The sequence below is a fragment of the Nannospalax galili genome, unplaced genomic scaffold, assembly GCF_000622305.1.
Source record: "Nannospalax galili isolate Female #2095 unplaced genomic scaffold, S.galili_v1.0 scaffold368, whole genome shotgun sequence".
In the NCBI taxonomy this organism is placed as follows: Eukaryota; Metazoa; Chordata; class Mammalia; order Rodentia; family Spalacidae; genus Nannospalax; species Nannospalax galili.
In genome coordinates, this window is record NW_008359963.1 from 2,947,437 (window position 1) to 2,975,206 (window position 27,770).

The 27,770-nt window shown below is 46.3% G+C and overlaps 1 protein-coding gene across 1 annotated transcript; it reads left to right on the forward strand.

The window, feature by feature from the left end:
* The first annotated feature begins 1,266 nt into the window (after positions 1–1,266).
* Hhipl2 (HHIP like 2) lies at positions 1,267–22,548 on the forward strand. The gene is made up of 9 exons (XM_029559011.1): positions 1,267–3,172; positions 6,760–7,403; positions 8,813–8,956; positions 10,707–11,038; positions 12,065–12,191; positions 13,215–13,360; positions 17,947–18,028; positions 20,968–21,050; positions 21,926–22,548. Exons 1-9 carry the CDS (start codon positions 2,852–2,854, stop codon positions 22,210–22,212), a joined length of 2,166 nt encoding a protein of 721 aa, XP_029414871.1. The 5' UTR covers positions 1,267–2,851; the 3' UTR covers positions 22,213–22,548.
* The last annotated feature ends 5,222 nt before the right edge of the window (positions 22,549–27,770 follow it).

The following is a 27,770-nucleotide window of genomic DNA, read 5'->3' on the forward strand; positions in this document are numbered from 1 at the left end:
CTTTCCCTGCTAATCTTGTAAACATTTGCCCCAGACTGGAAAATCTCATGTTTTTGTGGCAAAAGGGAAAAGCAAGACATAAATGCTAATAAAAGGTCAAGAAATGGTCTGCAGTGCTGTATAGAGTGGGAGATGCAGTCTTAAACACTCAGGCTCAGATGCCTGGCTCCGGTTTCCGAGGAGGCTGCTGAGAAAGCTGCGGTAGCTGTGAATTCACTGGCTGAAGTTAAGCCAAGTGTTACCCCTCCCACCGCAGGTTCCAGAGCAATGACATGCCCTGACCTTTGAGTAAACAACCCAGTGGAAACTGCACAGTCACCAGTGAATCACAGACACCATCTTAGGCTTTTGAAAGAAGGTTGGGATGCGGCTCAACGATGGAGCTCTTGCCTAGCATCAGTGAGATGCTAAGTTTCAGCCTCAGCTCTGTAAACAGGTAAAAACACTCCTCAAGGTGTGATGCTGGACAAAGGAGACAGCAGGGCTCTGTTGGTAATCATTCTTACTACCCTTTGCTGACCTTTCCTTGGTTACACAGTTTTTGTATCTTTAATACTGTTGGGGCTTTTACAGTCCAGACCATTTTGAGTACAGACTTGGTCAATAGATTGAGGTTCATGTCCTATCTTAATGACACCCTGGTAATGACTGCTCCTGTGGTCAGAGGGAGCTACTAGGAGTGCCCCATAGAATCTCAGCAGGGCCAGGAAGAATTTCATCTGCATTTTAAAATTTTAAAAATTTAAAATTCTCCTTTAGGAAGGCTTCTGGCAGTTCCAGGTGGGCTGAAATCACAGAAAATGCTGAACACTGCCTCAGCTCAGGAACCCAGTGTCCCCATGGGCCTGTGTGTGCACCTGCTCAGACTGGGACTGTGAGTTTGGGCTCCGTATTCTTCATTCACTGAAAAACTGGTTATCAAAGGCCTCCTAGGCATGATGGCACATGCCTTTAATCCCAGCACTCAGGCAGAAGCAGGTGGATCTCTGAGTTCAAGGTCAGCTTGGTCTACATAGCAAGTTCCAGGTCAGACCTGTATAAAGCAAAACAATCTTGAATACTGATGTTGGGACATATACTGCAGAAGAGTACTTCTAAAGCAGCTGTGGGGCTGGTCAGGTGGCTCGGCAGGGAAAGGTGCCTTCTGCCAAGACTGATGACCTGAGTTCCAGCCCTGGGACTCACCAATGGAAGGAGAGAACCACTTCCTGAAAGTTGACTCCTGACCTCCACATGTATGTGCCATGGTACACTCACAACCCCACACTAAATAAGCATTAAAAAAAGTTAAAGTAGCTATAGATTTGACAAAAATGAACCCAGATATACTGTGTTTTCTGGTAAAGTGGTCCCCAACAGTCCTGTTGACTCCTTGTGTTCACTGGGCCACGCTCACTGGATCTGTCCTCGAAAAATTTATGTGTTGAAACTTGTCAGTTTGTTAGTATTAAGAGCCAGGACTTTGATGTGTTACTGTAAAAATGTCTAGGATAATCAGGGGGCAGGTTTATTTTGGCCATAGTTTTAGAGATTTTGGTTTGTGGTCTGGCAGATTCATTGCTTTTTGGACAGCTTTTTGTGGAGAGTATGGTGGGGTAAAGCTGCTTACCTCATGGCATCTGGGAAGCAGAAAGGAGTGAGGTGGAGTCCCAACTATTGCCTGTAAGGACACACTCCAGCAACTGACTTCCTTCTGTTAGGCTCTGACTCTCAAGGTTCCAGCACATTCCAGTGGTGCTGAGGGCTGGGGACCAAGTATTTAATGCATGTGCTGAGGTACAGGTTACAGGTAGGGTGTGCTCAGCATGTGTGAGACCCTAGGTTCAGTCTCCATGCGCTGACCCCCCACACCTGTCAGGGGGTGATTAAGGTGCCTGAAAAGGGCTTGAGAGAGTGGGTTTGTTCTGTCCCTTCTGCCCTGTGAGGACAGCAACAGAATGCCATTAGTGAAGAATGGGTTCCTCACCAGACACTGAGCTGGCTCCCTGGTCCTGAATTTCCCAGTCCCTAAATTGTAAGAGAAATTTTTTATTATTTATAAGCTAACCAGCCTGTGGTATTTTTTTAATATGGTTTTTAAATGGGGCCTCATGTAATCCAGACTGGCCTTGAACTTGCTTTGTAGCTGAAGACAACTAAACTTTTGATCCTCCTGCCTCTATTGGGTGTTGGGATTACAGTTGTGCATCAACACTCCAGGTTGAGTCAACTGAGCCACATCCCGTCTGTGATACTTGTTACAGCATCATGGACTGACCAAGACACTTCTTCCTCTTCCTTACTGCTGTCCTTGTTCTGGATGCAAGATTCATGACATACCCATCCAGACCATCCAAGCACACACCAGACAGCGACCCTGCCATGTACCCCCAAGTCTTCCCAGATTCCCACCAGCTCCCCACAGTGCCTTCTGCACTGCAGGAGCCTGGATGCTTGCCTTGCAGAGTTGGCTTTCTGGGACTCTGTAATGTGGTGTGCTGCTCAGCCTGCAAAGAAATAGTAAACAAGTGGGAATTTCCTGGCCTGCCCCCAGCATGGCGCGAATTCTGTGCAGTTTGGGGAATCATAACACCTCTGCCATTTGGTGCCATTGCACCTTTTGGCTAAGTACCCAGGGGCCCCAACCACTTGGCACTGCTACTGAGACTTGTGCTAGCTTCCCATTTAGATGGGACGGAGGGGTAGGGATACTTCCCCCTGCTTTTACCAAGGACACTTAGTCACCAGTCCAGAGAAAGGACGCCACCGAGTAACCACCTCAGTAACTTGGAATGGGATGTGGAAGAGAGAAGGAAGGAAGTGAAGTTGGGAGGAGAGAGGGAGGGAACTTGGGCAGACTCGGGAGGCCAAAATGCCCAGAAAGCCTACTTCCAGGCCGCCCGCGGCGTCCAGGCTCTGGGCCCTCTGGTTCTCTCCTGGCATTTTCTACCTGTGCCTCACATTCTTGTTGGGCCAAGTGGGCTTGCTTCAGGGACACCCCCAGTGCCTGGATTATGGGCCACCTTTCCGGCCTTCTCTACACCTGAGTTTTTGCTCTGACTATGAATCCTTCGGCTGCTGCAATCACCGCAAGGACCAGCGCATCGCTGCCCGGTACTGGGACATCATGAACTACTTTGACCAGAAGGGCCATGAGCTGTGTGGAGGTTACATTAAAGACATCCTTTGCCAGGTAAGTCTGAGTGTAATCCAGTGGGGAGGAGAGGAAGCCAGCTAAGAAAAGTGCCTTCTGATCTCGGTGCTGGGCTGCTGCTTTGGACACAGCCTTTCAGAAACTCACCTACTCGGTGCCTCACCAGAGAGCTGAGGGTGAGGGTGTCCCCACTTGAGGCAGCAGAACGAGAGAGGTATTCATGGAGCTCTTGGAGCAGCTGCTGTGTCCTCCCTGAAGGGACCACAGGGCTAGCACAGCACGTCTGTAGCATTTTATGGTCCGTGCATGGGAAGAAGGGTGGCACCTGCCAGGTTGGGTGATTTGGGAAGGGGGCTTCTGGGGCGACAGTGGTGGTGGCGGTGGCAGGAACTGGGGTCCTCTCCGTGAAGAACTCCAGAGCCTGACTGAGAGAGCCTCAAACCACTGAGAGGCCATGACTCAGACTTTCTGCCTGTTCAGGCTTACCAACAGCCAAAATCCACATGCAGGAGGCATCACTGTAGCAGAGCGGAGCCTGAAAACATGGGCAGGCATTGAGCTCTTGGGAAGAGGGTGTGGGGATGCAGGAGAGACCCATGAGATGCTGCCCTGGGAAACAGAACTGTAATGATGTGAAGTCCAGGCTGACCTTTGACCTGACACCCTCTGGAGTATGTTGGTGTCATCATGTGGCTGCCTCAGGGCATCTTTATCACGGTTCCAGAGTGTGCTGGCCACCCCAGCTCCCTGCCTGTAGCACAAGTGAGAGTGACAGTGCAATCTGGCTCAGAGGACAGCCACTTGGGGTACTGCCCTGGGGCTGTGCTCTTATGCTGGGGCACCATTACTCATCTGTTTCCTGGAGATTTAACTCTAGGATGACCTCATGGGGCAGAAGCTGGGCTGTGTGTGTGTGTGTGTGTGTGTGTGTGTGTGTGTGGTGTGTAGGGCAGAGGTCCACATCTTCCTCTAATACCCTCTACCTTTTTTTGAGAGGGTCTCTTACTAAGCCTGGAGCTCACTGATTCAGCTAGGGTGGCTGGCCAGTGAGCTCCAGGAATCCTCCTGTCTCTGCCCCCAGCACTGGAGGTTACAGATGTAAGCTCATGTACCTAACTTTTATGAGAGAGTCGGGCCTCAAACACAGATCCTCATGCTTGCCTGCCAAACGCTTTAGAGCTATTTCTTCATCCCCAGAAGTTGGGCTTTTACAAGCAGCATGGAAAGTGTATTTATGATATCTCCTCTTCTGCAAATGTGTTCCTCTTCCCCTTCTCTCTTGGGCAAGGTTTCAGAAGGCCACATTCAGCTACTCTCTCATTCCAAGGAGGTGAGGAATAGTATCAGCCAAATCTTACTTGTGTCTTTCTATTAAAATTTTCAAGGCTGTCTTTCCCACCCCATGTGGTTTGTTCCCAGAAGTAATTCAGCAGGCCATTATTATGACCCTCATCCTCCAAGGTCAAACAGTTATAGGGAACAAATCCAGAAGCTCAGGTCTTAGGGCCTCGTGATCACATCACACCAGAATAACAACCACACTGACCCATTTCTGTGATGGTTTTCTGAGTTCTGGGATGTGTCAGCTCCTTTGGAGACTGTGCACTTTGGCCACTGTTGCTTGCTGGGGCAGCACAGGGCCTCACTGAGAGATGGAGTAGTGTAGTCACATAATGGAGATATTTTGGGCCCAAGTTTTCTTATCCTTGGAGAAACACTGGTTTAGTTCCTGAGCTGAGTCAAAACAACTATGCAGAATCTAAATGGCCACATAAGAGTGTTTCAGGGAGATGATGTATTTCCATCAGCACCTTCTGTTCCCACGTATTTCATTTTTATTCCTTAATTCTGTCCCCAACTCCCCTTTCTTTCCACTCTCCAGGAGTGGATGCACAGACTGACACTCAAGAGCGGACCATTTTGTTTTGTGTTAGTTCCTCAGCTAAACCTGACTGATCAATGGAGAGATGCTGTTTGTCTCTGGGCTCCTTCTTTCCTTCTGCCTAGTAACCAAGGGCTTGCTTGGTGTCCAATCAAGGGAAGTAAGAAGAGGGGCCTCTAATATACGTGAAAAGTGCTGCTGGTTCCTTTGTGAAGAGATGAGTTCACACAGGCCGCTGGCTGGGGAGAGCTGTTAGTGATCAGAGGCTCTTAGGCTGCCAGACTTTATTCTACTGTCCCAAATGCTGCCCTTTAAAACTGCCATTCCATAGCTCCGTCACCTCTGTCATCATGGCTGGGAACTGGTTGTCTGCCCACACAATTCTGTTCTCTCCTAAAAGTTGCTATAAGCTAGGAAGGTCCAAGTGGTAGATTGTCCTGTGGGCATTGAATCATTATATACTTGTATGTAGAAAGTCTCTTTGCTGAAAAGCCACAATTGAAATAGATATAGCTCCCAGCATGGTGCACGTATTGAACACAAATTGTTTTGCTACACATGAAGAAATTGCTAGGCACCTTAATCTCTGAGAGTGATACATCAAATGGCCATTTGGATCACTGAAGTTTGGATTGTTAAATATTTTAAACATGAAGCTTATAGAAAATGGCATACCAACAATAGGTGACACACACGAAACTTTCTGTCATGGTTTTGCCCATGACAAAAAGAAAGATTCAGAAATTTGATACCATCGTTTTAAACAATTTTTAAAATTTTATTATTGTTTTTAAAATTTATTTTCTATGAGTATTTTGCCTGCATGTATGCAGATGTACCACATGCATGCAAACCCAAGGAGGCCAGAGAGGAGGGCCTTGGATCCTCTGGAACTGGAGTTATGTGTAGTTTTTAGGATGGGTGGGTGCTGGAAACTGAACCTGGGTGTTCTGCAAGAGCAGCCAGTGCTCTTAACCAATGAGCCATTTCTCCAGACCCCATTTTACTATTTTTAAATTATGTGCATATGTTTCTATGCATATGAGTGCAGTGCTGGAGTTACAGGCTGCTGTGAGTTGCCCGACTTTGGTGCTGGGAATTGAACTCAGATCCTCTGGAAGAGCAGTACCCGCACTAACCACTGAGCAATCTCTCCAGCCTGATATAATCTTCTTTAAAATATTGATTCATCATTTAATATAATCTTGTGTCAATAGCTAAGCTATTGGCAGCTATGGTTACCTGCACAAGATCTAACACCCTGTCACGTGGGAGCAACTCCTGCCTTTTCCCTCCTGAGATTTCTATCTAGTTAAAGGTAGTCAAGGGAGAGACACACACAGCATGAAAGTGAAAATGTGTGTGTGGGGCTAGTTGGGAAGAAGAAGGGGATCAGTGGGAATGGGAGGGAATGGAGAGTGATGCGGGACGAATGTGATAGAAACAGGTTATTATGGTTATTATGGCATGAGAATGTCCTAATGAAACCCATTATTACATATAATTAACATATGCTAATGAAAACAGTTTTTAAAAGACTGGGCTATTGAAATGCTAGATGTAGTATTGTGAGTATGAGAGGATTTTCCTCCAGGAGCATTAACTGGGTATGAAATTTGGGTCATAGAGAAATGATAACAATAATTGGTACATAGACCCCGAGAATGCTGATTCCCACCCCCCCACACCATGTGTCCGCTTTTGTTTGTTCAAATTAAGACTGAGTTTTCCTTTCCTTTTTCAGGAGTGCTCGCCCTATGCAGCCCACCTCTATGATGCTGAGAACCCTCAGACACCTCTCAGGAAACTTCCAGGGCTCTGCTCTGACTACTGCTCTGCCTTCCATTCCAATTGCCACTCTGCCATCTCCCTGCTAACCAATGACCGTGGCCTCCAGGAGAAAGATGGTGCTCGTTTCTGCCACCTCCTCAACCTTCCTGATGAGGACTACTGCTTTCCCAAAGTCCTGAGGAATGACCATCTCAACCGCAACCTGGGAGTGGTGGCTGAGGACCATCAGGGCTGCCTGCAGCTCTGCCTGACAGAGGTGGCCAACGGGCTGCGGAACCCCGTGTCCATGGTCCATGCTGGGGATGGCACCCATCGCTTCTTTGTTGCTGAGCAAGTAGGAGTGGTGTGGGTCTACCTCCCGGATGGGAGTCGTCTGGAGCAACCCTTCCTGGATCTCAAGAGCATGGTGCTGACCACACCATGGATTGGGGACGAGAGAGGCTTCTTAGGATTGGCTTTTCATCCCAAATTCCGCCGCAATCGCAAATTCTATATTTATTATTCATGCTTGGGCAAGAAGAAGGTGGAGAAGATCCGGATTAGTGAGATGAAGGTTTCTCTGGCTGATCCCAACAAAGCTGACCCCAAATCAGAGAGGTGAGACAGTCTCATGAGAATCTGAAATCTGCTTGCAATGATGCCCATCAGTTCTTGAGGTGCTAGAGAAGGAATGCGGCTGCCTTTAGAACTTTAGCCTAAGATGGTGAAGAATCACTGCTGATTAATGAGGACAGCCTGAGTAACTCTAAACTGAGGAGTCTTTCACTTTACCTACCCTAATTAGAACTGTACTTGCTTGTTTTCACAAAGTAGAAGCCAGGATTGGCAGCCAAGAGGGATTGAGAGTGATTGTGGATCACATCAATATATTAAGTAAGGTGATAGCCTCTAGTTATGCGACCATTAAATAACAGATCCTTTACCTTCAATGTGGGATTTTTCATCCTCATAGAAGCTATGGCAGAAGGCCATAAAGCTATTGATATATGGTCAGATGATGCTCTAGTTTCATTTCTGTTACTCCGACAAATACTTTAAACAAAACAACCTAGAGGAGGAAAAGGGCTTATTTTATTTGGCTTATACTTTTGGTCACAATCTATCATTGAGGGAAGTTAGGGTAGGAATTTAAGCAAGAGCTTGAAGGCAGACTTGCTTGCTATTTCATATCTCATTACCTCCAACCAAGGAACTCACTTCATAGCCAAGAGGTACAGCAGGAACCCTGGAGGATGGTCCTTGCTACCTTCCAGGTAGCATACCTGGCTCATACACCAGTTTATACCTTTCTTATATAACCTGGGACTGCCTGCCTAGGGATGGTACTGCCCATGGTGGGCAGTTAACAATCAAGGCAGTCCCCCACAGACATGACCACAGGCCAGTTTGATCCAGGTAATTCCTCAGTCGAGGTTACTTTTTCAGATGACTCCAGGCTATGTCAAGTTGACAATACAATCTCATCAGGGCAGTTGAAGCACCAGTTCTGGCTGACTCCAAGCTTGTGCACTGTCCACTTGATCACTCAGCTTTCTCCTCTTTTTTCTCCTTTCTGTCTTGGCTCTTTTCCTATCATAGACAGGCTGAAGGATTGGAAATAGCGTAACGACCTGATAGATTAGCCCCTGTAATTCACTCAAAGGAAGATGGGGAAATCTAATGGAGCACGGGAAAGGGAGGATTGTTAGCCTGGCTGCGTCTCAACTTGTAAAGTCATGATGGTTAAGAAGAGTGGTGATCTACAGAGGGTTGGGGATGTGGCTCTGTGGTAGGCTACTTGCCTAGCATGCACCAGCCTTAGGCCCAATGCCTGTACTGAAAAAAATTAAAAGATCCCCAAAGGAGTTATACCAGGAAACATGGAGCATCTGAGTCCCAAGCTTTGTGATCCTTAGAGACCGAGGCGGGGCTTGGAAGATCTTGGTGGCTTAGACTAGCCACTCCCGGATGTCTCAAGGGTATGCACCTTCACCTGTGCCTAATCATAGTTTTCTTTTCTCTTCCAGGGTCATCTTGGAGATAGATGAACCGGCCTCAAACCACAATGGTGGCCAACTTCTTTTTGGCCTGGATGGCTATCTGTACATATTCACTGGGGATGGAGGGCAGGCTGGGGATCCCTTCGGCAAGTTTGGAAATGCTCAGAACAAGTAAGTTGAATGGAGGCTGGGCCCTTGTCCCCTTGAGTGAGCCCCTGGTGTGGTGTTCTTTGTGAGGTAGAGTCAAACTCAGATCACTCCCTACAAGATCTAGTCCCCTCCACTGAAGAAACTGCGGGGGACATTTTGTTTTCTGTTCTATTAATAATGGACACAGAATACTTTGGTAGTTAATAGTACAGATGCTTAAAGTAACTTTCAGAGTGCTATGTAGCAGAGTTCAAAAGTTTAAATGTGTTAGCAGGACACTGTGACAGTGATCATCCAATTCAATTCAACTCAACAGGAGCATTGAATAGCGTCCCAGGCTCTGTGCTAGAGGCCCAGAGACACATGAGAAGTCAGTTAATGAGAGCTACTATATACTGAATGTCTAGTGTGTGTGTGTGTGTGTGTGTGTGTATGTGTGACTGCTTTAAAGATTCTATATGTATTTGAGAATATATGGCAAGCTTCAAGGGCAGAATCTTTTAAATCTGTTTAATCGGTATATTACCAGCACACTGTACACGTGTGGACTGAAGATTCCTATGAAATGTAGATATTATTATTTCCACTTTATAGAAAATAGGAAGAAGCACAGTGAGCAAGTGGAAGAATCAGAATTCCAACTCAGACACTGGTGCCAGAGCCCAGGTTGCCACCTGTGCTGCCTGTAAGGGTCACATGGCTCTTCTGCCCTTCACACAGGGAAAATCGTTGCTCTGTTATTCCTAGCAATAAAATATTAAGGTTAAGGACACTGAAATAATATTTGCCGAATGCTGTGATTCAGGGATTTCACTAAGTACTCTGTGCATAATAGCATATTAAACTGTAATGTCACAACCACACTGCAGCACAGTTTTACGTTCCTGCACTTTACAGGTTAGGAGATACGAGCCCAGTGGTCAAGGGTACTGGCAGTCTCTCAAAAGAGTCTGTTTTCAGCCGGGTGGTGCACGCCTTTAATCCCAGCACTACAGAGGCAGAGGCAGGCAGATCTCTGTGAGTCAAGGCAAGCCTGGGCTACATAGCAAGTTCCAGGCCAGCTAGGGCTACAGTAGGGAGACCCTGTCTCAAAATATCAAAAGCAAAAAAAAGAGTCTGTTCTTTCTACTGACCGCAATGCTGTCAGAGGAAGAATAAAACCATTATTTTAGCCGGGCGTGGTGGTGCACGCCTGTAGTCCCAGCACTTGGGAAGCAAAGGCAGGCAGATCTCTGTGAGTTCAAGGCCAGCCTGGTCTACATAGTGAGTTCCAGGACAGCTGGGGCCACAGGGAGACCCTGCTTCAAAAAAAAAGACCAAAAAACCCCCCATTATTTTAAAATTCATAATATTAAAGCTGGGTGTGGTAGTGTATGCCTTTAATCCCAGCACTCAGGAGGCAGAGGCAGGTGGATTTCTGAGATCGAGGTCAGCTGGGACTACAGGAAGACTCTCAAAACAAAAAAAAGTTCATAATATTAGACGAAATTGGAGAGCATCTGTCATTAAACTAAAAAATGAAAACTGCAACTTGTTTAGGGTCACATGGAGCAGGATCATGTCACAGTTTAGTAGATGTCCTTGAGACAGAAAAGGGGAATTCCTAACATCTTTCATATAGTTGAAAGATAAAAGCAAGTCACTTTCCCCATGCGGTTATGGCAGTCTGCTGGCACCCGCTCTCCTCTGGTGCTCTCCTCTGGTCCTGTGTTCTTGCTTACTTTGTTCTGGCTGACCTGCTTCTCTATCTTGATTTTTTTTTGTCTTTCAGAAGTTCTCTGTTGGGGAAAGTGCTAAGGATTGATGTGAACAGGGCAGGCTTGGATGGCCATCGATACCGAGTCCCCTCTGACAATCCCTTTGTTTCTGAGCCAGGGGCTCACCCTGCCATCTATGCCTATGGGGTTAGAAACATGTGGCGTTGTGCTGTGGACCGAGGGGACCCCATCACACGCCAGGGCCGAGGCCGGATGTTCTGTGGTGACGTGGGCCAGAACAGGTTTGAAGAAGTTGACCTCATTGTTAAAGGCGGGAACTATGGCTGGAGGGCAAAGGAAGGGTTTGAATGTTATGACGAAAAGCTTTGTCGTAATGCCTCTTTGGGTAAGTAAGAAGCTGTCTGGGTGATCTCTGAATGGGTTAACTGGGAGGGAGGTGGAGGTAGGGGAAGAAAACATAGTGTCCTGAAGGTTGTCTCTATGGTGCCTTGTTGATGGCCTGTGGGACACTGCTTCTCTGCTGCACCAGCCAGTCACAGCAGAGGCACCTGGGTGATGCTCATGAAGAGGCAGATCCCTAGGGGCTGGAGAGATGGCTCAGCTGTTAAAAGCACTGGTTGCTGTTGCAGAGGACCTGGATTCAGATCCCGCATCCACATGGCAGTATGGTGCACATGCAAATATATGTAGGCAAGTGCTTAGAGACATAAAATAAAAATAAATAAATCTTTAATAAAGGAAGAAGCTTCACCTGTTTCAAACTGCAGTGTTTATCACCATTGCTTAATCTTTTCTTTTTCTTGTTTGTTTAAAATATTTTATTTATTATTTTTATTTTATGTGTATGAGTATAATGCCCACCTGTTCGTAAGTGCACCCATGTCGTGCAATGTCTGCAGAGGTCAGAAGAGGGTGTCAGATTCCCTGGAACTCGAGTTGTGGGTGGTTGTTAGCTGCCATGTGAGTAATGGGGATTGAACCCGGCTCCTCTGCAAGAGCAGCCAGTGTTGTTTACTGCTGAGTTAGCTCTTCAGCTCCTGTTTGTTTTTTGAGACAGGGTTTTATGTAACCCAGGCTGGCTTGAACCTCACTGATCCTTTTGCCTTTACCTCTCCCAGAATACTTTGCATGTGGTAAAACCTGAGTATCTACCATGTCAACTCAGGGAAGAAACAGGTTCATGTGTCTCTAGGTTGCTGCCTCATAGGGCATGAGATTTTTGGTTTAGATAACAGTCAAATGAGAAGCTTGTGTATTGTGGCTGTTCTGTTGAGAAAAGTAAACATTTCAGTTGTCTCTTTCTGATAGTGAGGAGCCAAATTAGACAATTGCAGTAAGAAATCCCCCTTTTCTTCCTCAAAACTTCCCACTTGGGACTGTGATATTCATTATTTTTCCTCATTCCTGACAGACGACATTCTGCCCATCTATGCTTATGGCCATGCAGTGGGGAAGTCTGTCACTGGAGGGTACGTCTACCGTGGGTGTGAATCTCCCAATCTCAATGGCCTCTACATTTTTGGGGACTTCATGAGTGGGTAAGGAAGGATTGAGTCCTTATTTATTGATTGATGCCCACCTGTTCGTAAGTGCACCCATGTCGTGCAATGTCTGCAGAGGTCAGAAGAGGGTGTCAGATTCCCTGGAACTCGAGTTGTGGGTGGTTGTTAGCTGCCATGTGAGTAATGGGGATTGAACCCGGCTCCTCTGCAAGAGCAGCCAGTGTTGTTTACTGCTGAGTTAGCTCTTCAGCTCCTGTTTGTTTTTTGAGACAGGGTTTTATGTAACCCAGGCTGGCTTGAACCTCACTGATCCTTTTGCCTTTACCTCTCCCAGAATACTTTGCATGTGGTAAAACCTGAGTATCTACCATGTCAACTCAGGGAAGAAACAGGTTCATGTGTCTCTAGGTTGCTGCCTCATAGGGCATGAGATTTTTGGTTTAGATAACAGTCAAATGAGAAGCTTGTGTATTGTGGCTGTTCTGTTGAGAAAAGTAAACATTTCAGTTGTCTCTTTCTGATAGTGAGGAGCCAAATTAGACAATTGCAGTAAGAAATCCCCCTTTTCTTCCTCAAAACTTCCCACTTGGGACTGTGATATTCATTATTTTTCCTCATTCCTGACAGACGACATTCTGCCCATCTATGCTTATGGCCATGCAGTGGGGAAGTCTGTCACTGGAGGGTACGTCTACCGTGGGTGTGAATCTCCCAATCTCAATGGCCTCTACATTTTTGGGGACTTCATGAGTGGGTAAGGAAGGATTGAGTCCTTATTTATTGATTGTTTGTTAGGACAGGGCATTGCTATTCCTGGTAAGCCTGCACCTCACTGTATAGACCAGGCTGGCTTCAAACTCATGGTGACCCTCCTGCCTCAGCCATCTAATGCTGGGACTACAAGCTTCTACCTCCCAAGTACTGGGCCTACAAGTGTGCGTCACCACGCTCTGCTGAAACCCAGTCCTCATACTTGAGGATCCTTGCTCATAGGTGGAAAACTATCCTACAGAGGGGAACTCTGAATTCCTACAACATAAGGTTTTATTTTTCATCTAGTCGACTTATGGCTTTGCAGGAAGATAGAAAAACTAAGAAATGGAAGAAGCAAGACATCTGCCTTGGCAGCACATCCTCCTGTGCCTTCCCAGGGCTGATCAGCACCTACAGCAAGTTCATCATCTCTTTTGCTGAAGATGAAGCAGGTAACCAAGGCACTTCTGCTCACTCGAACTTAGATGACCACAGGTGTTGGCCAAACGTGGTTATCGTAATTATTATTTAAACAGTAACTGCCACTTCTCCTGTTATCACTATTGTTTATTCATGTTTCATCATGTACTGGGTAATTAGTAACCACAGTACCAGGTGATGTAATTGTTCTCAGTGCCAGGAGTGCGGAAACTGATTGTTGATTGACCCAAACATCCCCATTGTGGCTGAGGAACACCCCTTCTCGTGAGGGGAGCTTTAAGGTCTGCTCTCGTCTTTGACTTTAGAGAGGTTCATGTACTGCCTTTGCTGATTTTATTCTAAAATGTTTATAAGAGTGCAGACAGGGCCACCCGTGGGCTAGACTAAATGAGCAGCGAGTGCTTATCCTCTTGGGTTGTCTTGAAGGAGGTACTTCTTGATTATTGACTGGGCCCGAGTCTTTCCTGACTCTGCCAAGAGTGAGCAAGGGTGATCTGGATGTCAAACAAAATGGTGGGGTGTGGCAGCAAGGTAGATGGTTACTCAACAGAGGAGGCGAGGCACACACTAAGGGCACCATTGATCATTGAAGCCAGGTATTACTCATGTATGAGGGACAGGGGGAGTTCTAAACATATATAGCCAGAGAACTCATTTTAATTTTAGCTTTCCATTTCTTTTTTTTTTTTTAATATTTTATTAAAAAACAAACAAAAAACACAATTTAATCCCAGCATGTCAGATCTCTTCCTTGATTGTGCAAAAAATTTTTAGTTATTATTTTTATTTTATGTGGATAAGTATATTGCCTGCATGTAGGTGAGTGCACCAGTGTAGTGCAATGCTCGGAAGTCAGAAGAGGGCTTCAGATTCCCCTGGAACTGGAGTTAAGGACGGTTCGTAGACGCCATGTGGGTGCTGGGAGTCAAACCCAGGTCCTCTGCAAGAGCAGTCAGTGCTCTTAACCGCTGAACCATTTCCCCAGCCCCCTTGTTTTCTTTTCGATCTTTTTGAAACAGGGTCTCCCTGTAGCTCCAGCTGGCCTGGAACTTGCTATGTAGACCAGGCTGGCCTTGAACTCACAGAGATCCACCTACCTCTGCTGGGATCAAAGGCATGCGCTACCATGCCCGGCTCCATTTCATTTTAAAAGGTTAAAATTTTAAATAAGTTTGTTTTTTGTTTTCCCAAGTATGTACTGTGATCGCTTTAGTATTTGGTACTGCATCTGGCCATGCCTAGAGGCAAAAGGTAATAGGAGGATCTCTCAGGCTGGGGGCATAGCTCAGATGCTAGTGCATCTGCCTAGCATCATGAGGCCCTGGGTTAGATCCCCAGCACTGTATAAACTGGGAGTAGTGGTGCATATCTGAATCCTACTACTTAGGAGGTAGAGTCAGGAAGATCAGACGTTCAAGATCATCCTGGGCTACATGTCTAGTTTGAGGCCATCCTGGGCTACAACAGGCAAACAAGAACCCAAGTGAAAAAAACAAAACAAAACCCCAGGATCTCTCAATGTGCCTTCTAGAGCTAGGCCTAGGTGTGAAGCCAGAGATCCCTAAAGCTGTTTTTTTTTGTTCCTATTATGAGCCATGGGGTAGCTGCACACCACTTTAGCTTAAGTTGGTAATGAAGAAGTTCAGTCAGATTTTGGTCCTTTCACCTCAGTTAGCTAATGAATAGCTAATTAGAGATGAACATTTGATATGGCATTAGAGAATATTTTAGAAAATTCAAGAATTTTAAATAGAAAAAAATTTACGGGTTCCCAATTGAGAATCCAAACACATAAAAACGTAGAGAAACCACAGGCAGAGCCCTTCACCCCCAGACAGTGGACACCAGAGGCTGGTCTGTCTAGAGGTACTGGGCTGCCAATTGCTTGCTTCTTTTCAGAGGGCCACAGAACCCTGGCTGTGGAGGCTTGGTTTTCAGAGCCTAGAAGCTTCTGTCACAGGAGAAAACAGGCTTCTTTTGACCAGTCAGTACATTTGGCAAACAAAGCCCCTGGCTGAATTCTGTGAAGTGGACGTGCCAAGGTTCTTACCAGCCAGGCTTTGCCCCAGGCCAGCCCTGAGGCCAGAGAGGCTGCTCCCAGGCCAGTTTGTTGCTGTGCTTGCCTGTGTGCTGTTGCCTATGTGTGGTCGCAGAAACAGGCTCACATGTTTTCTGCTTTGCATATTCTTTCCCACTTAGAGACATTTTTAGATCAGAGCAGTGCTGTTTCGTACGTCAGTCACTAGCTTGCTTTCTGTTAGCTGTTTCTCAGTTGAGCCAGAACTCTGCCTCAGCTCTTACAGGTTACTCACTGAGCTCAATTAGACGTCACAGCAGGTGTAACCGAAGCTCTCCTGGGTGAATGCGGCTGCCCATGGGCTGAGTTTGGATGCCGACGCCATTCCCCAAGGCTAGCCTTGTAACATGCCTACGGGAAGTCCAACTGCCTGCATTTTGTTTCACATGACATATCATAGGTGTCTTTCTGCCTAACGTAGATACTAAGGGGCTGGTGAGATGGTTCAGTGGGTAAAGGTGCTGGCCCCCAAGACTGAGGACTTGAGTTTGATCCTAGGGAAAGATGGAAAAAAAGAACTGATTCCTGAAAGTTGTTCTCTGACCTCCACATCTATGCTGTGGCATACAACCCCCCCCCTCCACAACACACAAAATAAATAAGTAAAATGTAAAATAGATATTAAAGATGTTGGCTGGACCCTACACATAAAATTCACCTCTTGTGGGATTTTCCTCTAAGATGGCATGTTGGCATGTTGAAGGCATATACTTCACACAGGCTATAATCATATAAAAGGAACATGCAGTAAGATAGGTTCCCATTCTTCTTTGAGCCTCTGTATGATTTGAAGGGCCCCTGCCAGAGAACAACCTTTGTTTACTCACGCTATTGGAAGACAGCTTGTTTAATTGATGGTGGTTGATGGTGTTTGGGGTTTCCAATCAGACAAGGTAAGTTGAATCAAGAGTAGGATGTGTCCTGACTTTGGCTTCTTTTCCACAGAAGGAGTCTAGATACCTTTCATCAATATGCATAACCGTAGCATCTTCAGTGCCTGTCACCCTGGCTAACAGCCTCTGCAAAGCTCATGAGCCTCATATTCTGAGACATACACTGGTCACCATTCTTCACAACTCTGAGAATGAAAGTTGTTTAAATAGTCCCAAACTGTACAGAGTTCTAGAATTGTCATGTTTGAAACTTCATAATGATTGTCTTTCATAAAATTGACAAGTTTTGTAATCTGTACAAGAGCAAGTGAATTTGAGTGCAATCACAGTGGCACCCTGTGAGATTGATAAACTTCTGAAGGCACTACGGCAGTCCTTAAGGAACAGATATGAGAAAGTACTAGAGGGCTGGGAGTTGGCTTAGTGGGTCAAGTGCCTGCCATGCAAGCATGAGGACCTGAGTTCAGATCCCCAGCGTCCATGTAGAGCTGGGCTCAGCGCTGTGTATTTGTAACCTTAGTGCTAGAGAGACAAGAGACAAGATAGACCCCTGGAGCTCACTGGCCAGTCTAGCCTAGTCCAATTGTGAGCTTCAGGTTCTGAGAAGTGATCCTATCTCAAAAAAACAAGGTGGAGAGTGATTAAGGAAGACATCGTGTCCATCTCTGGCCTCTGTGTGCTGGTACATACATGAACATATACACCACATACACACACACACACACACACACACACAAAGAACAAGAGAGAGGGAGAGAGAGAAAGTCAATATTCTGTGCATTTTTAAGGCACTTGACTCACAGATGAATGACTACTGTGACTACTGGAAGGGTGTACAGGTTGGGAGGTCACTCAGGATAACAGAACTCTGAACTGGTGTTCTAAGAATTCACACCCAGATCCACATACCTCTAAATCTGGGGCTCATCCCCCTATACAGTTTTGTCCTTCACAGACAGCTGTCAAGCCAGGTGGAATGAGGTAGATGCCTTGAGGCAGGAACAAGGGTGTTTCCTAGAATCCCAGTAGAAAGAACTGAGAGGAAGTTTGGCTCTTTCTAAAAAAGTGATACTGGAGAGTGGGGGTAGAGGTGATTGGGTGGGGTGTGTGGAGAACGGAGGGGAAAAGCTGAAGAGTGGGGAGGGTCACAAGGAAATAAACCACCCACAGACTGAGGAGGAAAATGTCAGAGTGAGGCAGAGAGGAAACAGGGACGAAGGGACAGAGTTAAAAAGGCTGACAGATGGCCCTCAGCCTGCAGCCTCCCTGTTTCTAAGGTTCACCATGATGCCTTACCAGTAGAAAGAGCTGGAGGAAAGGATGGAGATTCACTGAGGTGAAGTTTCCTTGAGCAAAGAGATGATCAGAGAAGAGCCTGTTGGATTCAGCAACACAAGCATGGAGCAACCTCTGCTGGACACATTCTGAGATGGTCTTTGGGGGTCCAGAGGTGAACGTTCTCCTCAAGGCACCTGCAGCTCAATGAGGGGCCTGGCTGTCAAGGAGTCCCCAGAGCTCCATTAATGGACTCGTTGACTTTTAGGCCATAGACTTGAGAGGTTGTTTCTGTGCATCCAGCTGTGTCTTGGCTGTGATGCTATGGTGTTATTGATTCCTGTTTCCTTAGGGGAACTGTATTTCCTGGCCACCTCCTACCCAAGTGCCTACGCTCCACATGGATCTGTTTACAAGTTTGTCGACCCCTCAAGGTGAGACTTGGTGTCATTTTCTTCTTAGGTATATTTAAAAAATATTGATGCTTTCCTCTATGGCAGGTCATAAAAACAGTAATTACTCCATAAGAATGACCAAAAAATTGTCACTGAAATACATGTCTGCCCCAGGGGAGAAGCAGAGTAGGCAAACAGATGTGTAGAGCAACGCATGCCTGGGAATTATGGGTTGTCTGGGACAGGGTCTCTGCAGTTGGAAATGAGGCGCTGGATCCATTCTTTGGTGACTTGTCTCTAGAATAGTCCCATGGGTACGTCAGATGGAATCCAGGGCTTTTTTCTAGGCACACAGTGTGCCACTGAGCCATAGTCCCAGTTGTGTGGCACCTATTTTTGAAAAAAATATTCTGGGTCTGGAGAGATGGCTCAGCAGTTAAGAGCACTGGTTGCTCTTTAGAGGACCTGCATTTGGTTCCCAGCACCCACATGGCAGCTAACAACCACCCTTAACTCCAGTTTTTAGTCCCAGTTTTTATCTATTTTTTCTGGCCTCTGCAGGCATTGCATGCCTGTGGTGCACTTATACACATGTAAGCAAAACACTCATATGTGTAAAATAAAAAGAAATACATTTAAAAAATTCTTCTGGCAATTTCTCTCTGGGGTGCTCTGACAACAGGTATACTCTTCTCCTTACCTGGTTGAGTATTGCTGTTCTTCCTCCTGGGCTTGGTTGAGGTGGCAGGGTCTTTGACCAACACCTCAAGCTGTCAGGTTCCTCAGTAGCTCACCCGATCCTTTCTGGAGTTTGGCGGCGGTATGGGGCACTTGGTGGATTCGGTGCTGTTTATCTCTGCAACTTCATCCACCTCTCAGGGCTGAAGGACCTCTGGCAGAGCAGGCCACAGCCATATCCAGCTCCTCTTCTGTGAAGAGTTTGAGTCTGCGTCTGCTCCCTCAGGTGACAGCACAGCCTTGCTGAGCCTGTACTGCATTAATTGGACCTCTGGCAGAGCAGGCCACAGCCGTATCCAGCTCCTCTTCTGTGAAGAGTTTGAGTCCTTGGTCTGCTCCCTCAGGTGACAGCACAGCCTTGCTGAGCCTGTACTGCATTAATCTTGGGATTCTCTCCAAAGCAAGGTCTTCCTAGGAATTAGCTCATAGATAGACCTGCAGGGTAGCACTTCCCTCTGAGGCTTATTTTCCCCAGACTTGAGGAGAGTTCAGTGGACGTTTGGCAAATAGGTCCAGCCATTGCTCAAGACCCAGCATAGTTTCACTTGACAAACAGACTCCTCTTGGTCTGTGTGTTCTCAGAAGTTCTTGGAAGAGGTTTGATTACCCTGAGTCTCCACCTACAATGCCCTGCCGAGGGTGTAGATTGGCAACTTGGTGCTGGGCAGGCCCTACTGTTGGGTCTTTTCTCCCTCCCTCCCTCAGAATCTTCCCTCCTTCCCTCCCTTCCTTCTTTTTTTTTTTCTTCCTTTGAGACAGTCTCACACAGATCTGCTTGCCTCTGCCTCCTAAGTGCTGGAATTAGAGCCGTGCACCATCACACCCTACTTGTTGGGTCAGTTTTCTGTGCACACCTCCTGTGCTCTGGGAATAAAGTCATTCAACCTTCAGAGTGCTCTGGGTAGGTGATAATGCATGGTCAGGGAGGTCCCTTCTTTTTACTAACAGGTTTCGTGAGTGAATCTAGTTTCCTTTCTTTTGGTGCTTTCCTGATTTGGTTAGGGGGTAATCTAATTCCTCATTCCCAAGAGCAGTTATAAGAGGCCAGAGAAAGCAGTCCTACGGCCTTTTTGTTGTTTATCCTGAGGTGGGGTCTCATACCTGAAGCTGGCCTGGAACTCAATCTTGAACTCAAGACAATCCTCTTGCCTCAGCTTCCTGAGTGCTGAGGTTACAGGTGTGAACCACCAAGCCTGACCTTTTTCTACAGTGAAGACATCTTCATTCATTCACCTCTTTTATTGTTGACATTTACTATTACTGTGTGTTGGGGACCATAGTAAGCTTTATGCATGTGCAGGGTGGGAGTGATGTCTGAGAGATAGCTGGAGCAAAGTGGTGAAAACAGAGGTGTTGACAGAATTCCAAGGGGGTGGAAAACCAAGGCCTCAAGCCATGGTTAAGGAAACTGAAGCCTAGGCAAGTGAAGCCTCTGGCCCACTTGGGGTGGGAGTGATGTCTGAGAGATAGCTGGAGCAAAGTGGTGAAAACAGAGGGGACTGAGGGTTCCAGCTCTGCTCTGTAAAGGGGGTGCTCAGCGCTCAATGTTCCATTTTCAAAGTTGTACCTGGGAACATGCAATTTAAGAATGAGAGGTGGTCCATACTTCGAGGCTGTGCCATTACTTTCCAAAGGGATTTTCCTTACAGGGAATCAACTATCATCATCACCATCACGATCACTATCATCATCAACTCTATCACCATCATCATCACAATCACCATCACCTTCAGCACTATCACTATCATTAGCATTATCACCACCATTACTATCATTATCAAAATCATCACCATCCCATCATCACCATCATTAATATCATTATCACTATCATCATCATTTTCATCATCAACACCATCATCACCATTGTCATCACTATCATCATCTACTGAGTACTTGTTATATTCTTGTCTGTGTCCCAGTCTTCATCAGTCACTTATGGCATGCCAAGCACATGGCTCTGAGTTAATCTTCACCTGATTTGGACCCAACTGTGCCTGTTACCAGGCCCAAGCTCCTAACCTCTTCATTCCACTGTCTCCCCAGGGCCTTGTGCACCCTGTGGAGCCCACACCCTTTCTCCTTCCCATCTGAGCTCAGAGCACATTCCCATGACACCCCACTGTAGCCCATGGAGAAAAAGGGCCAGCCCCAGTTCCTGCAAATGTATACCTTCCATGGAGCTCAGCTTCCTGGTTGTATCTTCATGGTCTGTGTCATCACCCTTTCTGCTGTGTTTTTAGACGAGCGCCGCCAGGCAAGTGCAAATACAAGCCAGTGCCAGTGAAAGCCAAGAGTAAGAAGATCCGGTTCAGGCCACTCGCCAGTGAGTCCCTCTTTGTTTTAGCCTTAGGCATTGGTGCTGCCCATGTCCTTAGCAAACATGTGGCAATCCCCAGGATGAAGGGTCTTAATTTCTCTCTTGAGGGTTATCTTTTGGATAAGGATTGTTAACTTGTGACTCAGTGTACACATCTCTTCTGCATACCAAAGGAAGCAGGAGAGATACCTGCTTCTACCTCAATCTGTTGGTTTTAGTCATCAATTCATTCATCCATCCATTCATTCATTCATTCATTCATGTAATTGTTCATATTTTCATTCATTTGGCAATAATTATTTAGTATTTACTTTGGCAAATACTGTGGTCCTGTGTTAGGCATGGAGATGCAGCAATGCATGTGAAAAATATTTGAACTGAAAAAATTTAGAGCCACATGGGCATGGGGATGGCAGCTAAATAAGGATAGCTATGAGGTTCCGGTATAGAAGGATATTCAGGGCACTCTGAAGGACCCTGATGTGAGGAATTCTTCATGGCAGAATGGGGAGTCAGGGAAGATTGACAAGAGGAAGGATATAATCTTAGGGCAAACATTCCAGAGCTATGTATATGGAATGACCCTATCAACACAGGAAGGTATTTAGATCGAGACCGGAGAAGGAAATTAAAATATATAATACAAAGAATTTATATTATAAAACCCTCACAGCAAGCTGGGTGTGGTGACCCTTAGAGTTCCAGCTACTAAGGGAGCTGAGGCAGGAGGATTGCTTGGGTCTAGGAGTTGGAGGCCAGCCTGGAGAACACAAGACCCTATCTCTTAGAAAAGTTAGAAGGATATAAGGCTCCTTGGGCATTTCTTTTGCAGGTACTTTCCTGGGCTTAGCTTTTTTACTGAATAAACACTTGCCTTCCAGCCACAGTCTTGGATGTACTGAAGGAGAAGTCACAGAGAGCAGCTCAAAGAGCATCCAATGCAACCTTAGCCTCCAGTGCAGTCCAGGCTGCATCTCAGAACGGCGCCCCCAAGAAACCATCTTTACCCATAGGAGGCAAGAAAACAATTCGGGGGCCTGGTACCAAGAAGAAAGCCAGAGTGTGGTCCCCAGGTCTCCAGAACAAGAGAAAGCAGAACCCCAACACCCACAGTGGCAGGATGAAGCAGCCGGCACAGCAGAGGTCCCCAACAAGAAGTCACCCATAACCTCTTGGTCAGGTTGGCTGACAGGACCAGAGATTGGAGACTGGCCCAGGGAAGTGGACACTACTGCTTGCTGCCAAATGCAGGTCTTGGACATTCAGAAAGCCCAGGTGGAAGTGAGGCAGGCAGAACTTGACTCCAGAATGTGTGGTCTTTTTCTTCCAGGGAAATCTTGCTGTCTACTGAAGGAACAAATGTGCCTGATCTGTGGGCAGCATTTCTGTGAGGAGACCACAGCCCACCTGGCCCTGCGCCTGCCTTATGGCATGCTCTAGTCTCTGTACCTGCTTGGAATCCCACCTGGTGTCCCTTTAGCCTGGGGTAATAAATCAACACTGGTTACACCAGCATGTGTCCTCTGATCTGAGTGTTTGGCACTGGGAAATGTAGCATGCCTCACCCAGCTTGCTTAAGCATCCTACTTCACTCTCAGACTGCCAGTGACAGGCTCTTAAGGAAAATCCCTTGAAAATGGTCCTCTCGTTTCCCTAGACCGAAGCTCAGAAACTGAAGACAAGCAGGTTCAGAGTCTGATCCTCCAGCGCCTCTTATTTGGGCTTAGCAAATGGCTAAAAGTGAATCCCAAAGGTTACACAGGGGGTTATGACATGTCTTTTACTATAAAGAGAGTTTAGAGCCTTGGTTATGCAGTTCTTAGAAAACTGAAGGTTTACAGCCGGGAAAGGAGAAAGACCATACTGGCTTAATGCTTATGCCTTAAGCTGGGCTCATTGCTATTTAACATTTTTATTTGGAGCATCTCTCTGGGAATATTGTGTCTACGCAGGCAGCCTTCACAGCAACTTGCTGGAATTTTTTAAAAGCCTTCACAGCAACTTGCTGGAATTTTTTAAAACCCTTCACAGCAACTTGCTGGAATTTTTTTAAATTTTGCTTTATTTATTATTTTATGTCTATGAGTGTTTTGCCTACATGTATGTGAATGCACCACATACATACAGTGCCCACAGAGGCCAGAAGAGAGCATTGGGTGCCCTGGAACTGGAGCTGTGGATGGTTGTTAGCCACTGTATGAGTGCTGGGAACCAAACCCAATCCTCTGCAAGAGCAGCCAGTGCTATTAACTGCAGAGCCATCTCTCCAGCCCCTGTGATGGAATTCTAAACTTAGCTAGTAAGGAAAACTTCGACTAGACTCGGGGTGAGGGCCAACCCGTCCCCTTAGTTTTCTCTGTCTTCTATCTTGCCTCAGTCATGGCTGGAGGCAGAGAGTATTAGAAAGCTCTTTAGCTGGGTTTGGTGGCACACACGTGCAATCCCAGCACTCAGGAGGCTGAGGCAGGAGGATTACCATGAGTTCCAGGGAGACTATGTCTCAAAATCAAACCAAATCAAATCAAACCAAACCAAACCCAAAAGAGATTTCTTTCTTGATAATTCTGTTCCTTAAGGGCCAAGCACTTCAAAGGTAGGTAGGTATTCCCTGTACTAAGGCATTCAAGGATCTGGGACAGCCTTGTAAGGCATTCAGTTTATGAAGTCCTGCCTCTTCCCTTTACTATGATTAAGGATAGTTTTCCTTGCTTCAGCTCATCCTATTTTTCTAGAGGGAATTCATGACATCACCTCCACAGCAGTCCCAGAAACAGATTGCCTGCCCACAGAAAGGTAGAAAATGTGAATGTGTCCAGTGTGAACAAAGCTAAAATCTTGGAAGGTGAGATAGCAAGCTTTAGAGTTGCCAAGGCTAACTCAGCTGAATCAATACACCTGCTCTTAGCAGAGCAGACATCATCTTGGGGAGACACTGTGCCAGGCCCACTGCTGGCCTAGGAGTGAGAGAGACTCTTGTGAGCACAGGTTAAGAATTAACTGGAAGACAAGTTCAGAGGACTCGAACTCCCCAAACCCACACTGTTCGATGGAAAGATAATGCTAGTTTATTTGGGAGCCACAGGTGTGATCTGAAAGATTCTAGTGTCCACATGAACAAAATAGGTAAAACTAATTATAATTATACATTTTATTTCATCCAGTATGTTCAAACATTATAGTTAAAGTATAATGTAATGATCACTAGACATAGTTTACATGTTTTTTTTCTTTTTTGGTTATAAGTTTTCTAAGCTGAGGTATGCTTTATTGCTTCCACCCATCTCCATTTGATCCAGACTACCTTACCAAGCTCAGGCACTGAGATCTGGGGGCAAATTTATGTGGTCAGAAAAGATTCTTGGCCCCTACCCCAAGTGTCTGTGCTTGGGGCATTCTGGAAACCGTGGAGAAAATAGAGAAAGGCTAAAACCTCCAACCAGCCTGGAACATTCATTTTTGGAAGTTCCGTCCCCACCCTTGCGGAGGACACGACCTTGGACCCAGGCTGGGCTTGCAGGCTAGGGCTGCCACGTGACGGCTACGGCGCGGGTCCAGGCCTGGCTGGCCTTGCTCACTACCAAGGCCAGGGGTGGGAGGTGCAGCCGGGCCCGCGGTCCGAGACTCCGGGAGCGAAGCCATGGCGCCTCCTGCCGGCCGGCCACCGTAACTGCAGGCTCGGCAACGCCTGGCTCTCCCAGGCCCCCTGAGGCCAAGCTTCACAGAAGACCCTCACGTCCCGCATAATGCTGGGGCTGCAAGCGGGTCTTTTTTTTCTTCTTGCTTTTGCTGCATCCCAATAATTGTTTTTTTTCTATGTTAATTTTCTATGTCAGTTCTAAAATTCCTCCGAATTTCAGTAGCGACGACCTGCCAGATGTAACATTTTAGGAATCCCTATTCCCATTGAGACTTTTCTGTTTGTGGTTGGTTTATTTTTATAATTTTTTTATTCGTTGAGAATTCCCTATATTTGTACAATGTACATTGATCATAGCCATGCACCACTGCCTTCCTCCAGCTCCCCTAGTGTCCCCACCCAACGTCCCAGCTTCATGCCCTCTATTTTTTGTTGTTAGTACCTCCCTTAGTGCTTCCCAATAAGCACACGGGTGTATAGCCATCCACTGGGGTATGAGCAACCTACCAGTGGTCATGTTCTCAAAGGAGAGTGCCTCTTCCGCCCTCAGCATATCCCTCAGCTGCCAATAGATCCTCCTGTGGTGGTGGGATTTCAGGGGCCCTCCCCCTTCCTACAGAATTTTGACTGGCTTGATTGTGTGTGGGTAACCACAGCTGCTGTGAGTTGATGCAAACAACAGCCATGTCATGCATGTCTTGAAATGAGCATTTCACAGCTCTCCTCCCCATCTTCTGGCTCTTAATTCTTTCCACCCCCTCCTGTAAAATTTCCTGAGCCTTGGATGGTGGGAGGTTGATGACCCACCCACAGCTGAGCAGTTATTTATACTTGGCACTTTGACCAGCTATGAGTCTCTGTATTAACTTCCACCTATTGTAAAAAGCTTCTCTGACCAAAGTTGAGAGCAGCCCAAATCTATGGGTTTGTAAACATATTTAGAAGGCAGCTTGATAGGATGACCATTTAGCACACAACAATAGGTTTCCCCCAGGGCCTATGATCTCCGCAGTCACAGCTTTTGACCAGGTTTATAGTACCAGCCATGAAATCCTTCTTGTGGAGCAGGCCTCATATCCAACCAGAAAGCAGTTGGTTATCCCCATGACTGTTATGCCACTATTTCACCAGTGGGCACACCTTACCACCAGGTCAGTGCTGCATCATGCTAGGTGTACCACTGATGCTTCTCCCCAAGTAGCCTGCATAGTACCTTCTGCCACAGTAAACAAAATAGCCAGCATGGAGAGTGATTCCTGGTCAGTTTGAGGTTGATTTCTCTATATCCTGTATCCAAAGTGAATAATATCTTCATCAATAGGGTCTTACTATTTAATTATGGTGGGCAGGCAGCCATCCCATGCCTGGCACTGAGAATTTCATTTAATAACCCATGTCTTCTGAAGCAACATTGTCCACTGATGCAGGCTGTTCAATCTCTCTCTCTCTCTCTCTCTCTCTCTCTCTCTCTCTCTCTCTCTCTGTGTCTATATCTGTTGGGGTTTCATAAAGCTTCTTTCTGTATCCTTACTTTTGGGTAACCTAATCCCTTACCCTCTCATCTCCCCAGTTCCCCTAGGTCCTCTTAAATCTTTAACCCTGAGTTTCTCTCTCTCTGTCCTAGTTAGCTTTCTATTAGCTGTGATAAAACAGTTGAACCAAAACCAGCTTGGGGAGGAAAATACATCCCAGGCACAGTTCATCACTGAGGGAAGCCAGGGCAGGAACTCAAGCAGAAACCTGGAGATGGAAACTGAGGCACAGACTACAGAGGAACACTGTCTACTGGCTTGCTTCTCTGGCCTATGCTCAGCCTTGCTTTCTTATACAGCCCAGGATCACCTGCCTAGGGGTAGCATCTTGAATTCTTTGATCATATTTATAGTTAAAAAAATTCTGTGTCCTGGGGTTCCTCTGGGTAGTTCTCATTATAGACCACTTCTGCAGGATTGATGGGATTTGGTAGGAACATATCTTGGCTTTTCATATTATTTGTGTTTTTGCAATGTGACCACCACCTCCTCCTCCTCCTCCTCCTCCTCTTCCTCCTCCTCCTCCTCCCCCTCCTCCTTCTCCTCTTGATTGTGTACCTGATATGAAATTCTAGATGCTTTTGTTGAGTATAACTTTGGTTCTGTTTTTATTGCTGTCATAGTGTGGTTGATTTCTGATCAGGTATGTAAAGATACCTGTGCTTCAGGTTTCCATTTTTGATTTTTTAGTTGTAGGGATGCGGCGATTCCAGTCTGGTCTTGTATGCCAATTGGGCAGTCATAGCTAGAACTTTGAGTGTGGAGACTGCAAAGGAGTGGGAGGTCTAAATATCTCCCCAGGGTGTTTAAGCCCCTGGTGGTTCCTGTCCTGAGGAGGGAAGATGGTGAAGGAAGGGCCAATTTGAATCTTTTAAAATATTATTATGATTATGATGATGATGATTATTATTTGAGACAGAGACTCATGGAGCCCAAACTGGCCTCAAGTTTCCTATCTAGCAGAGAAGGACTTTGAACTTCGGATCCTCCTACTTTTACCTCCTAAGTGCTGGGGTTATAGGCATGTGTCACTGCCCTGGTTTAATGTGGTGCTGGGGATAGAACCCAGTACATGCCAGGCAAGTACTGTACCAACTGAACTACATCCCTGGCTCTTGGTTTGAATGTTAACTGGAAGACACCTGAGATGCAGAAGGTGGACAGCTGTGCAGCTGTTACGCTGGGATATCAGCATGATATGGGGCCTGATGTACTGGCTCTTCAGAAATGTCCTGACTTCAGAGGCTCCTATTCTTCATCCAGGAAGTGTGTCTATGAGAGTAGCACCTCCCACAGTGCTGGGTGAAGCCATCCTGCTGACTGCACACTGGAGTTACCTGGATGCTTAAAAGAATGTCACTAGGCCTCTGAGATGCTGGTTCAGTTACTTTGGGGTGAGTCCTAGCTATTCCCTTTTTAAAAATATTTTTATTATTCCAAAGAGAGGCAATTTATTTTTTTATTATTTATTTTTTAAATTATTTATTTAATAACCATATAATTAGAAGAAGCATTTCATTACAACAGCATTGACATATTCAATAACAATTTCCTGAG

Excerpts from the sequence above, each read along its gene's own strand:
- Hhipl2 (XM_029559011.1), top strand. The coding sequence starts at position 2,852 with ATGCCCAGAAAGCCTACTTCCAGGCCGCCCGCGGCGTCCAGGCTCTGG. Across the intron at positions 11,039-12,064 it reads TTGTCGTAATGCCTCTTTGG|ACGACATTCTGCCCATCTAT; the intron begins GTAAGTAAGAAG and ends CATTCCTGACAG. Across the intron at positions 18,029-20,967 it reads AAGTTTGTCGACCCCTCAAG|ACGAGCGCCGCCAGGCAAGT; the intron begins GTGAGACTTGGT and ends CTGTGTTTTTAG.